This window comes from Phacochoerus africanus, chromosome 3 (genome assembly GCF_016906955.1).
Source record: "Phacochoerus africanus isolate WHEZ1 chromosome 3, ROS_Pafr_v1, whole genome shotgun sequence".
In the NCBI taxonomy this organism is placed as follows: Eukaryota; Metazoa; Chordata; class Mammalia; order Artiodactyla; family Suidae; genus Phacochoerus; species Phacochoerus africanus.
The window spans coordinates 179,878,262-179,893,891 of NC_062546.1; the positions used below are offsets into that span (position 1 = coordinate 179,878,262).

The following is a 15,630-nucleotide window of genomic DNA, read 5'->3' on the forward strand; positions in this document are numbered from 1 at the left end:
CCAACATTCAAGTCAATGACTCAGTAATATTAAAGCATTTTAAAGAAGATCCACCTATGATAGTCACACAAAAACACATGCTTCGGAGTTCCCATCATGGCGCAGTGGTTAACGAATCCGACTAGGAACCATGAGGTTGAGGGTTCGGTCCCTGCCCTTGCTCAGTGGGTTAACGATCCGGCGTTGCCGTGAGCTGTGGTGTAGGTTGCAGACGCGGCTCGGATCCCGCGTTGCTGTGGCTCTGGTGTAGGCTGGTGGCTACAGCTCCAATTCAACCCCTAGCCTGGGAACCTCCATATGCCACGGGAGCGGCCCAAGAAATAGCAACAACAATAACAACAACAAAAAAAAAGACAAAAAAAAACACATGCTTTTTTTCACATAGAATTTATGTTTGGGATTATTTTTTTAAAAAGATAAGCACACCTGCCTAAAAGTTAAATGCTGCTCCTTTTCATGGTTTTTCAAACTTTCATTTTTATTTTTTTAGTCACAATTTATTGTAGAAACATTTTCCATCATTGCTCAGTACACAAAACCATGATGAAACGTTTTAAGGAAGTATATCGACCCTAATTATATGCAAAGCATTTTGATACAGTCTTTTCTATTCTATTCTAATCTGGTTTATTTTATTCTAATCTATTCTATTTCAATAAAAATTTATTGTTGCTCAGGGTCTGTGGAAGTGACTTTACAGTCTACTAACGAGTTGCAACCAGTAGTAGGAGAGCAGTTTTCAATTGCATGGACAAAGGTCAGCATACAAAATTAGAGAACTAATCTTAGTGCTTCATTTATATATGTGCAGCAAATTGGCCTTTTAATGAATTCAGGAACTTCAAGCCACTGGAGATGAAATTTTCTTTGTCTGAAGTTTTATGATCTCGAGGCTATGGAAAATCATTGCACAACAGTGCCTGCCACAATGCATTCACTCCAGAGTTGTGCCATTGAGACTGGCGTTTCCCAGAATTTTAAGTTTTTTATTCTGACCATCAAAACTGAAAATTTGGGGTAATTAAATCCTAGTTTGTCCTACACGTCAGTGAGTTAAACTGTGAACAAGGATAAAACAACATTTCAGATTCTCTTTAGGTAATGTTTTTATAGAAAACAATATATTTATAGATATTAAATAAAGCTTTTTTACATTATTACTTCATTGTTATAAAGGAATTATCATCTCTCTGATGTAGAACAAACTTTGGACATCCCTGGAAATTGCAAAATAAGTCATAATAAAAAGAGTGTAATTTTTTGCTGTTCTTTCTCTTTAAATTCTGAAATTCTATAAGCAATACATGTACTTAGAGAAATATCAGTCACTATAATTATGCAAAAAATTAAAAAATTATTTATTTTCTTACCAAAGAAATAACCAATGTCATTCTTGGGTGTTCATATGTCTTTGACCTCCCTGCTGTAACTCCATAGTAATATGATAGTTAAGGGAGTGCAAAATATACAACCAAAGAAATTCAAGACAGTAATTAAGATTGCTTCAGTCCACATATTTTTATCTTCACAAGGAATTTGCACTTTTAAATTTTGGCAGTCTAATCATGATAATACTTATTAGTTTTCTTTAAAAATATGTAATTGATTATAAGAGAAGCAAAACTCATTTTGCAAGTTTCTTTGGTAAATTTGTTAAATCTTTTAAATTTTATTAAAATATTTTGTTTCTAAAATACAAAACAGTATAATGCAGTTGAAATGACCTTTTTCTTCTTTAATTTCTACCTCCTATGTCATTTTAAAAAGACTGCCACCAAGCCATAGCTTTCACTTATACTTTTCTAGTACTTTCAGTTATTTCATGCTTTTTTAACTTTTAGTCTACTATCTATTTCATGCTTTTTAAACTTTTAGTCTACAATCCATCTATAATCTACAGTGTATCTGATGCCATTTAAACTTTTAATGTAGAATTCATCTCATACCTTGTTTTATGGTGGGGATCTAACTTTATTTTTTCCATATTTGAACCATTTGTTCCAACACCAGTTATTGAATAGCCTATATTTTTCTCATTAAAAATACTAACTTTAGGGAGTTCCCATCGTGGATCAGTGGTTAACAAATCCAACTAGGAACCATGAGGTTGCGGGTTCGATCCCTGGCCTTGCTCAGTGGGTTAAGGATCTGGCATTGCCGTGAGCTGTGGTGAAGGTTGCAGACATGGTTCAGATCCTGCATTGCTGTGGCTCTGGTGTAGGCCGGTGGCTACAGCTCCAATTCAACCCCTAGCCTGGGAACCTCCATATGCCGCAGGAAGTGGCCCTAGAAAATGGCAAAAAGACAAAAAAAAAAATTACTAACTTTACCAAAAAAAAATACTATATAGACTTTAGCATCTATCTGGAATTTGTATCAAATTCTAGTGAGCTAGTTCCATTATGAACTAATACCATGCTGTTTTAATACTTATTACTTTATAACATTTCAATACTGAGGGGGATATCCTCCCATAGAGCTTTTCTTTTTAGAAGCCTGGTTATTTTATTAAATACATTTTCCAGAAATACTTCAGACTATTTTTGTTCAATTAAAAACATAGCATTGAGAATTGCTTGAAGATGATTAAATGTATAGTTTAATTTTAGAAGAAGTAATGTTTTCATAGTAGGAATTTTCTCATCTTAGAATGTGGTAATTCTCCACTCATTTAATTTTTTTGTTATGTCTTAATAAAATACTGTGGTTTGATTTTTATATTAAATTATCTGTGATAATCTATAAGTGTCAGAGTCAGCCTTTCTCTCATCTCCACCCTTTCCATAGTCAATGAAATTGAATACATCTTAAATACATGCAACACCCTCCTTGTGGAGAAAAACAATTTACCTGGGTAACACTTATTTGAGTTCAAGAAATACTCAAATCAGAACAAAACCTCAGTTATTCTTGTAGTCATAATGATCTATCAGCTCCATTATAACAAACGTGGGCAAAGAGCTTTGGATAAAACAAAAATAACTATCATCAATGAGATAGTAATATGTGAAACTTACGTTTTGTGTCTATTATAATTTTACCATTAATTAATATAGCAATATTTATCTTGAAAGGATTCATGATGGAGAGAAGCAGTTATGCATGATACCATTTTAAATTGTCAAATTTAATTCATACAATTGATAGTGGCTTGAGAAATGGACTATGTCTCATATTTAGGGAATTTTCACTTATTCTGTATAACAAGCGAAAATGTGGCTCGACATAACAACTGATAAGTATCCAGTATCCTCTTCATTTTTTCTTCATCCCCATGCCACTTAATTCTTCCTCCAACTGAACCAATTAAGTCAATAAATGGATGATGCATCTCAGATTAATGCAAGGTAGACCTCTAAGGAGGATATTTCCCCCATGCTTGCCCAGTTTCCTAACCATGAGAGTGGTGTGTAAGTACTTGCTTCTCTAAGAATGACATCTCACACTTCTCTTTTTTCCATTCCTGTAGCAAACAGTGAGTATGAGTGTTCTGTTCATTGGAGGACTTTCATGTGTGCAGATAATTTTGAACTCTACTACAGTTAAAGATACTTCAATGATACTCAATTCTTTTGCAGTGAATTGCAGTGAATCACTCGGAAAACATTGTTATTACTATCAGAAAAACAAAAATTCTGCTAATCATAACATTTGCAGATATTTCTGACTTTTCTGCACAGTGTCCTCTCAATAATCCTTCAAATGTGTAGACTTGCTCTCTGATCTCACTGATAGATTACCTACCTCTACCCCATTCAGGTTGCATTCCTGTGGTGTAAATGCCTGACATTAAGTTTTTGATTGCCAAGAAACCCATTTCAAAGACATCCATCTCAATATACTGTCAGCTCTATGAAACAGCTGCTAGTAAAATCCCTAGATAAGCCAGACTGTCCCTACTCAGGCAATTCTCCTTTGACAAAGCTTTAGGTAATCTAGACGACTCCTGTTTTAAGCGATTCCACTTTTCCATTCCCACACCCTGATTCCTTCTCCTACATTTTAAATTTGCCAATAAAGAATGAAACTGTAAAACCCTAAGTACCCCATCTTCAACTTAAATAAAGGCAGAGTCCCAGGTCCACATTTTTTCTTTCTCTACCCTTGACCGCACTGTGTAGCCACTGTGTCTGCCACAGCTCTGAGACCTGTGGATAATAAACCTTGCTTTATCAAATTTCCATGATGGTTGTTACTGAAGTATTCCTCGCAGATATAATAGCAAGAGCTGGTTCAGCGAGTGTTGACTTTAGTCAGGAAAATGTTTATCAGGGCTCTCCACAAATAGTAGAGGCCCAGGTGAGTGCCTCAGGTCTTAGTGGAGAGCATCACTAACAATAGGCTACAACTGACACTAATCAATTCCCCCAAACTATCTGTACATACAGCCATGTCTATGACTATGTCTACATCACCTATATTTGTGGCTAATCAACACATACATGTGTGTGCATTTACACACACATGTAAATACCCTAACCATGCAAAAAAGCATGAACAGAAATCTTTTTCAATCTTCTCCTTTTGTAGATGAGGGAACTTGAGGAGAACTGAGTCCTTGACACTAGTTTAGAGCTAGAACCATGTCTCTAGATTCCTGATGCCCCCAGTTCATCATTCTGTCTGACGTTCAAAGAAACTCTTTTTTTTTTTTTTTTTGTCTTTTGTTGTTGTTGTTGCTATTTCTTGGGCCGCTCCCCGCGGCATATGGAGGTTCCCAGGCTAGGGGTTGAATTGGAGCTGTAGCCACCAGCCTACGCCAGAGCCACAGCAACGCGGGATCCGAGCCGCGTCTGCAACCTACACCACAGCTCACGGCAACGCCGGATCGTTAACCCACTGAGCAAGGGCAGGGACCGAACCCGCAACCTCATGGTTCCTAGTCGGATTCGTTAACCACTGCACCACGATGGGAACTCCCAAAGAAACTCTTCATCTCTGTCTCATACCCAGAGCATTTCCAGAGAACAGGTACAATTTAATATACGTCCTTCATAACTCTTGAGCCTTTGGCATGGCATTAAATAATGTCTCCTGAATCACATTAAACTGTATTATATAGAGTATTTTGAATAACTAGATTTCCTATAGTAAAAATGAGCATCCCTTTCCATAAATTTTTTAGAAAGATCAGCAAATTACAACACATACTATCAAAATGAAGAGCATATTAGGAGATATTTTTCTCTCATTTTCTACAAGTAAATTATTGGGTCACTTTTGGAAATGTTTTATATGGGCATAAATTTGGAAATGTATGCAAATAATCAGTCTCTTATAGTGTTTCCCTTAATTTTACCGTGTCTCCAGAAACTACAGGTCCAAAATAGGAAATAAAAAGGAAATAATTGAAATCAATAAGAAGGCTTATGGACATGAAAAGTTATTAGTAAAATACAAGGTTTTTAATTAAAGATGGTGGCTTTTAACAAAGGCTTGCTCTTATCCTGATTGATCGAGCCTGCTGGCTCAGCTCTTTCTCTTTCCCCATTAGCTTGTACTTGTTTTTTTCTGCCCTAATTGGATATTTACTACACTGTCACCTTCTTCTAAACAGTGTTTGTTCCACAAAGACTGTAATACAAGTAAACTTTGAACAAACTATATGTGTTTGCATGTATTGAGTATAATAAGTATATTATTGTCATACTTTGTAATTTTGGTTTTATAATCTACAGGAAACTTTTGGAAGTTTCATGGAAAAATATAATTAAGTTTTGAGTTGCTATACTTCCTTACTGAAATTTTGAGGAACAAAAATATATAATTATTTTCTTAGATTTTAATATTCACTCCAAAGGAGTCTAGATATACTTTAAAGTGAATAAACATATAGATAGATAATTTCTAAATTTTTCCCTAGAGGTGAATAGAATCCATAAGCCAGACCAAGTGCTTTTTTTTTACATTATTAAGCTGAAAGTTTTAATATACTGCAGCTATAGAAAGTTATTTTTTTTGTCACAAGCATAATATATTAATGAGAACAATACTAAACAATACCTAAGTTTCCCTAGTGTGTTCTATAGTATCTGTATAAAACAATACAAAACATGAACTGTTGTTTAGAAGAAGTTTTTACTTTGCCAATATGGTAATACCCTCCATTCATAATTATATACAACAGAACAGATACACTGATATTTTATTTTTAATTAAAAACAAAGATTTTGAGGTAATCTAGCTTGGAAGAATACTGTAGAAATAAAGGGTGAAGTTTTCCTTTGGTTAAAATAACACCTAAACTTTAATCAATTTACTGTGAAGATTTCAATGGTCAGAAGATACCTGTTTACTCCAATAGTTGAAACATGCATTTCTTGATTATCATTTTTTTGGGGTGTAATATTTTGATTTGAGACAATTTTTTAACATATTATCAAGGGCACTTATATTTTTCGATTCATTTCTAAGCAAGAAATGTCACTTATAAAGCAACCTAGAAGACCAAAGAGTATATTAAGTAGTAATTAGTTGAGGAAATTTTAGTTATACAACCAGCAGTTAAAGACAACTATAAATACGTTAATGCAAAATGCATAAGGTTGGGGGAATAAAATGGCAATACTTTGATACATGCTTCCCCAACCTTCCAAAACGCAGTTCCTAACTGAGATGACAAAAGGAATGTGTAAAATGAAACAACCACCAGTCTGATAATAGGAGGCTGGAGAAAGCTGGCCTGATATTGTGCTTAAAGATAAAAAAAAAAAAAAAAGACACGGTGTATCTATTTTAAATGAGATAAGTATGCTTCATATATCTTGCAGGGACAGAGATAACTTTGTTCTTTTAATCATTATTATTTATTTCTTAAAGCTTAGTCTCTCTCATACCTAAACCTATGAGATCAAACCTTAGGACTCAGTTGTTATGAATAGAGGGAGTTGTCATTCTTACCAGTAAGCCTGCTAAATAATACTACTATAAGCTTCAGACTTCACACAGCAGATAAGTTTGTCTCCCCTGACATGAGTACATTAATCCAATGAATCAATTTACTTAAGCTGTGCTGTGGAGCAATGTGGCCATGATTTAACTGAGCTTAAAAGCACTTTCAAGTTTGAGTCACTGCTCCATGTATAATGCAGGCTCTCAGTATTCCGTCATAAGTTCTATTTTGACCTTTTGCAACTATGTGAGAAATATTTCTGTTAGGTTTATAGGGTCATGGTGCTCTAATATCAAAAGTATTTAAAAAGAATGAATTCAAGTTATGTTAGCAAATCATACTCATGAGTAAAACAGTAAGAATGAAACCTGGCTAGATTCTATAACCACAGCTTACTCACTTTAATATTTATAAAATTCTTTAAGTTGTCTAAATTTTGCCTTTTGGTGTTGGGATTTTTAAAAGAAATTTGTTTAGAAAATTATTTTAGTTTTTAGAAAACTTTAGAAAAACTTTGAAAAAAATAGCTGCTGGATCCATAGTTTACATTATGAACATTATTAAATGCTATAGAGGAACAATGACACACCGACCAAACCAGTAGACAAAATAAGTTACAAAATGTTAACATATTTTACTAAAAAATAAAAATTTTATGCGTATGCATAGTGAGCTATTGTCTATAGTGTTGGGGAGGAAGAAATTATCCTTTATCTTTCTAGATTCTTCTGTTGTCTTAAGAATTATATTAACATGAGACATATTAATAGGAGAAAATCAAACGAAAGTTTAATAGCACTTACGCATTGGAGAGATCCAAGAGAACTGAGTAACTTGTTGAAATGGCCCAAATACTTAAATACTATCACCTTAAATACTATCTTCAGCTAAAGAAAGACAAAGGAGATGTTGGGGAAAGTGGTTTAGGACTTCAAAAGGGATAAAGCCAATTGATATGGAGATAGAATACTAAATGTTTGGTACACAAATGTTTGCTGGGTCCTGCAGCAATGGAGCCCAGAGAAGAATTTTAACAAACAGATTTGCTGGCTCTACCACACCTAGTGCATGCTATAGTTACCTGTGCTAAGAGTTCCCTTCCTGAAACAGGTCCTCTATTTGCATTCTTTTTTTTTTTTTCTCTTCTTCTTCTTCTTTTTAGGGCCACACCTACAGCATATGGAAGTTCCTGGGGCAGGGGTCAAATCATCAGAACTGCAGCTGCCGACCTACACCACAGCCACAGCAATACCAGATCCGAACCACATCTTGAACCTATACTGCAGCTTGTGGAAACACCAGATCCTCAACCCACTGAGCAAGACGAGGGATTGAACCCACATCCAGGGATAGAACATTGTGGATACTAGTCTGGTTCTTAACCCACTGAGCCACAATGGGAATTCCCTCTATTTATATTTTTTTAGGCAGTTAGGGGCAAAGGTTCTTTCTCAGTTTGGGGAACCTTAAAAATAATCAGCCTAAATGAATCCTCATGCCAAAGAGACATATTTTCGGGTGGCAAATTTTGCTCCCTTAAAATGGTAAGCTGTCAATTACTTTACCCTCTTTCCATTTCCCTAAATCTATTAAAAACAAAACTCAAAAACTCTTCCTCATTTCTTCTTTTTAAAACTTCTGACCCCTACAGACCTCCCTTCAAGTGTGCCATTATTACAACAAGCATTTTTGTTTCCCATATCTCTATTAAATATGTTTTCACTCTGATCACTACTCTTTGCTTCATTTCACCCTAACAAGTCATTCATTATCATGGACTTGTTCTTCCAGAGCCTGAATCATTTATCTTTACCATGCCTTCTTGCCACTTAGTGACAAGGAGGGTAATTCCTGGCATATTTGCTGTTTTAGGAGGAAATACTTGTGGGACCATGTCAGCATTGTTATAATGTGGTGAATGAAATGTATTCTTAATGTTAGTTTCCTTAGCTAAGGTGTGGAGCTTTCAAATATCTTTACCTTTCTTCCCTAATATATGCAAAGTCTCAAAGAATACTTATCCAAAAAAAAGAATAGAAAAGAAAATGCTTGGAAAATCATGAGTTGAATACTTCCAGAGAAACCATCACTAAAGTGAATTCATTTCGGTCAGAAGGAAGTAAATCATTTGTAAATGATGCAAGATCATGTCTTTCAGATCCTAAAATGTACTTTTGTGTGTTCAATCAACAAAAGCAGAATATTTTCAAAAACTTGCCCAACCTGTTCTCTGACTTTTTAAAAGTTCAATCAGGGTTCAGAGATAAGTGCATCTGAAGTGGGCCTAAGGGTAAGTAATAAATTTTAACTAACAGAAGGGCTATCAGCAATTTAAAGGAAGCCTGGAAAAATGTCACATTTTTACTTTTTTTGGAGAACAATTTATTCATGGATGTTACATCTCCATGGAATCTCTGGAGGTCTAATATCTGTGTGGAATCTCTCATGAGATTGGACTCTAAAAATATCTGACCATATTTCTACAATCCAGGTCTTACAATAAGTACATCTTTGAGTACTTCCAAAATATGTTTTGCCTCAGGATGCTGGCTCCTTAAATATGGATAAGTAATTTACCTTTCCAATAGCTCAAACAAGGAGAGAGATAATGTCGAGGGCAAGTGGCCTCCACTTCACTCAAGGGCTTTTGCTTTCTTATTCCCCAGCCATCTATGTCAGTAGCCTTCACAAGGTGGAACAGGTCTTCAGGTGCTCCTTACACAGCCACTCATTCAGATTTTTTTCTTTGATTACTGTAATTATTATTACTGTAATTTTAATGCCAATTTTATAAATCCTAATAATCTTATTAGGCTTTAAAAATTTTGTATTATAGTTGATTTATAATGTTCTGTCAATTTATGCCGCACAGCAAAGTGACCCAGGCCTACATCCATCTATCTATCTATCTATCTATCTATCTATCTATCTATCTATCTATCTACACATACATATATTCTTTTTTTATATTACCCTGCATCATGTTCCATTCAAAGTGATCAAGTATAGTCCCTTTGCTCATAAAGCAGAATATCCTTGCTTATCCATTCCAAATACATCTACTGAGTTTGCATCTACTAACTTTGAACTCCCAGTCCCTCCTACTACCTCAGATTTAAGATGGATTAAGTTTCTAACAGTGTCTCCTTTAGTTTATTATAATATTAGCTATTATTTATTAGGGCCTTAGTATATGCCAAAACATATTTAAGCATTTCAACCACATTACTGTATTGAATTTGTATTGATTTTATTGATTGAATTTGTATTGCTATTTTGGAATCAATACTGTATTGATTCCAAAATAGCAACCTTCTGAGGTTAGGGTGATATCTCCATTTTATAGCTATCGTACCTGAGGTTCAGAAACATTAAATCACTTTCTCATGATAGAAAGTGGAAACAACTGGGATTTGTATCATCTGGCTGATTATAAATCCTGTGTCTTTGCCCATGAAACTACTATGCAATATGGTGTACAAGAAATCCTGTTATCCTTAGGTGAGAACACTTAGGTTGAAATCCCAGGTATTAGCTCTATAAATTTAACAACTCCCTTAATCATTTCCTCAGCTTACATTTCCCCAGTTATGAAATGAGGTTAATAATAACTTCCTTTTAACTAACAGGAATACTATAAAAATAAATTTTAAGATGGAAATATAAGCCATGAAGATGTATGCACGTGAAGACTTCTAAAATTTGGACTTGCACATACCAGATACAAGTAAATGTTTATCGAATTTAAATTTGATAGACTCTGTGGGGTAGACACAGCAACATTAAGCAAATTTTAAGTTATTATAGTAAACATAATTTCTATCGTGGAAAATTAGGTGAATTAAATAACTTCATGGATGATGACTTGATAATATGAGCTATTATGGCTTGATGATTTTCTTAGTCAAGACTCCCACCCTCACTTGGTGGCAAGTAACAAAACTAGTTAATATGTACCAGAACACTGTGTTTCTTAAGACCCCTAAAGAAAGTGGTGCAGCTGGCCCTCAGGAAGACCAGAGAACAAGGAGGTTAAAAACTCTTCAAAAACTGTTACTCTCTCTCCAATTCTTCTTTGTCTCTGCATGACTGATTTATCCTTCTGTGTCATGTAAGACTAGTTATTTCTGCTTAGCATTAGTACACATGGATCAAAAATGGAAACATCAATTATGTTTAATCTCCATTCAAGTTCAATTTTCTAAGGTAGTGTAACTAGCACCTCTGGATCCCAAGTTCAAATCTTTTAGGGAGAGAATCTGATTGGCCTAGCCTGGGTCATTATCTATTACAAGATTTCTTAACCTTCAGTAGTATTAACATTGTGAGATGAATAATTATTCTTTGTTTGGGAGAGAGGTAGATTTAGGCTCATTCCTTGCCGGTTGCAGGATGCTATTAAAACATTGTCTCCAATATCACAGTGAATGTATTTCATACAGTAATCTCATCTTACTTTAGAATCCTACTTAAAATTCTTGTCAAAACATTGCTGCCATAAAACATTGTTTCTATTAAATAAGTCAGTTTAGGTCTACACATTCATGCAACAGTATAACAAATTTCCACAATATCTAATATTTGTATGTTCAAATTTTTAATAATATTTTCTATGTGTCTTCTATGGTAAAAAAAGAAATACATTTCAAATAGCCACTACACATTTTTCCATTTATTATTTCAGCTGTTGTTATTACAGCAGGAAGAAAAGTCTACCATTTATATAGAGCATTTTGTTTTTTCTTTTTAAAGAAAACATTTATCCTTAAGATTAGTGATGTTCAGTGCTGGTTTAAGCATCATATGAATTTAAGAATGCTGAAAACATTAGATATTTGTCTTTACCTTTTTATACTTTGTTTCTAAATGTCTTAGCAGTGATGATCATCCCTCATAGTACTTTCATGGCTAAGATAAGAAAAAATATACACTAAGGGCAAGATACATTGTGCTTTAATAGTGAATCTATATTCATAAACGACATAGTTTACATCTCTGTGCCTAGAACAGAGTGAGTACAAAGTACCCTTTTCCTTTATTCCTTCTCCAGTAAATGAACAGTGATGTAACTATTTGGGCAAAGTACTGAGATATACAGTTAATTTGAAATTCAGTTAATTGTCATTTTGCATAAATTTGGATTTCCTACTTCTTCTGATGAACAGACTCTGATGTCATAGCTAATATCAACACATCTGTGTTGATATCATTAATCTAGAAACCACAAAGAAATATAAGAAGCAACTACACATTATATTTCTTGTTAAAGCAATGCAATTAGGCTGTTCATTTAGATAGAAGCAAATCTACCAGGAGGTAAAGGCTTGTTTTCATACCTCTGATAACCAGAAGTGTTAAAAACATGAATTATTAAATTTACTTGACCATATCAAGCCCATGCTTTTTAACTTATGAACACTTACAAGTTTGGCAATGATTTTCTGTGGGTCCCCAGCATCGGCCAGTACAGGACTTATGGCAACGTCCACCTATAGAACAGGAAAAAGCACATGTACCTTATAATCATTCACTCTGACTAGGAGTTAACTCTTCAAAGGAAATATTCTTACTCCTTTATGAGGACTTTTATGTCAGACTAGAGTTTAAACATAGCTCATTTACTTAAGTAGCAAGACCTGAATGTCAAATACATATGAAGCTAAAATACAACCTCTTGATATTCAAAATCCCCTCATCATTTTATAAGGAGATACATAAATTTACATTGTCCTAGATAGTCAAAAGTAAATATTTACTTGAAATGTTTCAAATTTAATTATTGACTATTTTTATTCTATGGATCTATTCTACTTGACATAAATTCAAAAGTTCATGGTTTACTGATATCAATAAATATTAAGGAATAAACCAACATTTAAAAGTAAATTAAATTTATAAAAAGGAGAATATATTACAATCATGATAAACCATCAAAAAAGAGTTTATTACATAATTTATTTTTTGATCAAAGGTATATCGTGTCTAAAAAAATTCATTGATGTATAACTAATGTAAAATTATTATATAAGTTTCAGGTATACAGCACAATGACTCACAATTTTTAAAGGTCATATTCCACTTATAGTTACAATAAAATATTGGTTATATTTCCAATAGAATGGAGGAGGTCATCAAGACGTTGTGACTGCCCATAGACCTGTGAGCTGAATTAAACTGTTAGAAGCCCCTCAGTCCTCCCTGTCCTTGAAATGTATATCCCTACAACTGTAACCATACTAGCAACCATTTCAAGCACATGGTCTTGAGAGAGAAAGGTGTCGTTGAGACCATCTGGACTGAATAAGTGACTGAACCCAGTTAAGAACTCTATACCAAATTTAAGATTCTAGCAGGTGAGCACTAATATCCACTCATCTTTAGCTGCCTAAGACAAGTCTTATACATAAATTCTCTTGCTTATTACACCTGTCACCTACTAATCTGGAATGGTCTGCCTCTTTCTTTTGTCTCTCCTTGTCCTCTGCGTAGAGGGGCCAATTGCAAATCAACATCTTTAGATAATTTTTGAAGCATTTAAAACAACTTGATTTTTTTTAGAAAACTCAATTTCAATTATTTGAAATCATCTGCTAAAATTTTTATTGATACTACCTTCATTTGCAAATATCAGCCTTTATCTCCTATAGTGTCATCCTCATTTTAAGGACTATACTACTATGGATATTTGCCTCAGAAATTCCCTACAAACTCAACAAAAAATATTAGCTAGAAGAAATCATGCATGACAACTTTCTTTGAAGTTTGCTTCAGAACTCCATTGGTTTACTCCACTTTTTTTGAATACACAGGTATGGAATTGGTTTCATTTTAGAAAAAAAAAAAGTAGATATGAAAATCTATCAGAGATGAGTTTTTCTCAAACACACTTCTTATTAAAACTTCTCTGTTAATTTTCTCATATGAATTGTGAATGACTATGTGCTTATTCAAGATGTTTATTTTTGTTTTAAAAATTTTTATTAAAGTATTTACAATGTTGCTTCCATCTCTGCTGTACAGCAAAGTGACCCAGTCATAAATATATGTACTTTTTTTTCATACTATATTCCATCATGTTCTAACCCAAGTGATTGGACATAGTTCTAATCCCATTACTTATTCCATTACTTATTCCATTACTTATTCATTCTAATTGTAATAATTTGTGTCTACTACCCCAAACTCCTGGTCCATCCCACTCCCTCCCACCTCTCCCCGGCAAACACAAGTCTGTTCTCCACGTCTGTGATCTGTTTCTGTTTTGTAGATCGGATCATTCATGCCACATTTTAGCCTCTACATATAAATTTTCTACATATGATGTTTTCCTGTCTCTTTCTCACTTCTTTTAGAATGAGAATCTCTACTTGTGTCCATATGGCTGTTGCAAATGCCAAAAACATGGAATAAGGTTATATCAAATGTTTTCATCTTCTCTTTACCCACAGATTTTAACTCTTCCTTTTGGAAGTTCTTAAAATTTGGACAGTATATTTTTTCTCTCTCTCTTTCCTCTCTTCTCATAAGACTGCTTGAGTGAACCTATATGTTATATGTTTTCACAAGGAACAGATTCCGCAGACATGGTTTCTCAAACTGAACCTCAGACAATCCTAATGGTATACTTTTCTGCAAGTGAACAGTACTCTTTCCAAGTTAATATAACACTTAAGTGCAACCCCAGTCACCCTCTTAAAAAGTATCAGAATCCTGGGCACAATGGAGTTTATTTAAAGCAATTCTGTTTGTGAAGCACTGCTGCTGACATCACTAGTGTATAATATCCTGTCACTCTGCCATCTGTTTATTTAGATCCAAACACATTATAACTACATAATGCAAGCTCATTCTAGCTGACAGGAAGAGGACTCCATCTGGCCTGAACAATATAACTTTAATCAGTGATAATGATAATTATTATTGAAAACCTACTGGAGTTCTTTTGTATAAAGCTAATAAATCTTAATTGATTTATACCAGCGGAAATTAGAAAGGACTGTGAGACAAAATGACAAGCAGTGAAAACTTTTTTTTCTGAGTACAAACTTTTCATGAGAAAGTAGCTAATGATAATGTATTTCTTTAGGTGTGTTAAAATCCTTTAAATTGACCCATTAAGTGGTCTGTTAATTGAAGATAATCTGAAGCAGAGGATGATCCACCATTTAATCTATGACTTCTCTAATTGTGTTTGGGCCTAATAAAACATTTAGCTTTATTTACTGTGGTCAAATAGCTGTTTAAAAAAAATGACTAACATTAGACATTTTAACACTTTCAATGATGACTTTACTTGAATTACATATTTTTAAACTTCTTATTCTTGTAGTTTCACTTTATCATCTCAAGACCTGCTCCCATATCTGATATAAAAAGAAATATTACTGGAAATTTTATGATTCTTGCCAGAGTATCATGACAAGAGCCACATAGCTAGGTAACGTGGAAGTTCCCAGGCCAGGGATTGAACCTGAGACACAACTGTGAACTGCACTGCAGCTGTGGCAACACTGGATCCTCTGGGGCTGGAACCCATGCCTCTGCAGGAACTGGACTGCTACAATCAGATTCTTAACCCACTGTGCCACACCAGGAATTCTGATATTAATGAATTAATGCCTTTGCTACACTTTTACGCCTGCAAGCTTGGTTTGATTCTTACAGACAATTGGGTAGTGTCCTGTGATGGACAATTATGTCTCATAGTTTAAAATCTATTTTTAGCTTTTTCTTCACAG

At 34.2% G+C, this 15,630-nt stretch overlaps 1 protein-coding gene across 1 annotated transcript in view; it reads right to left on the reverse strand.

Annotated features, from left to right (window-relative positions):
- Positions 1-15,630, reverse strand: part of ERBB4 (erb-b2 receptor tyrosine kinase 4) — a 1,133,324-nt gene that overhangs the window by 329,167 nt on the left and 788,527 nt on the right. Inside the window, exon 5 of the mRNA XM_047773400.1 lies at positions 12,316-12,381. Coding sequence (XP_047629356.1) covers positions 12,316-12,381 — 66 coding nt within the window. The remainder of the gene's footprint in view (positions 1-12,315; positions 12,382-15,630) is intronic.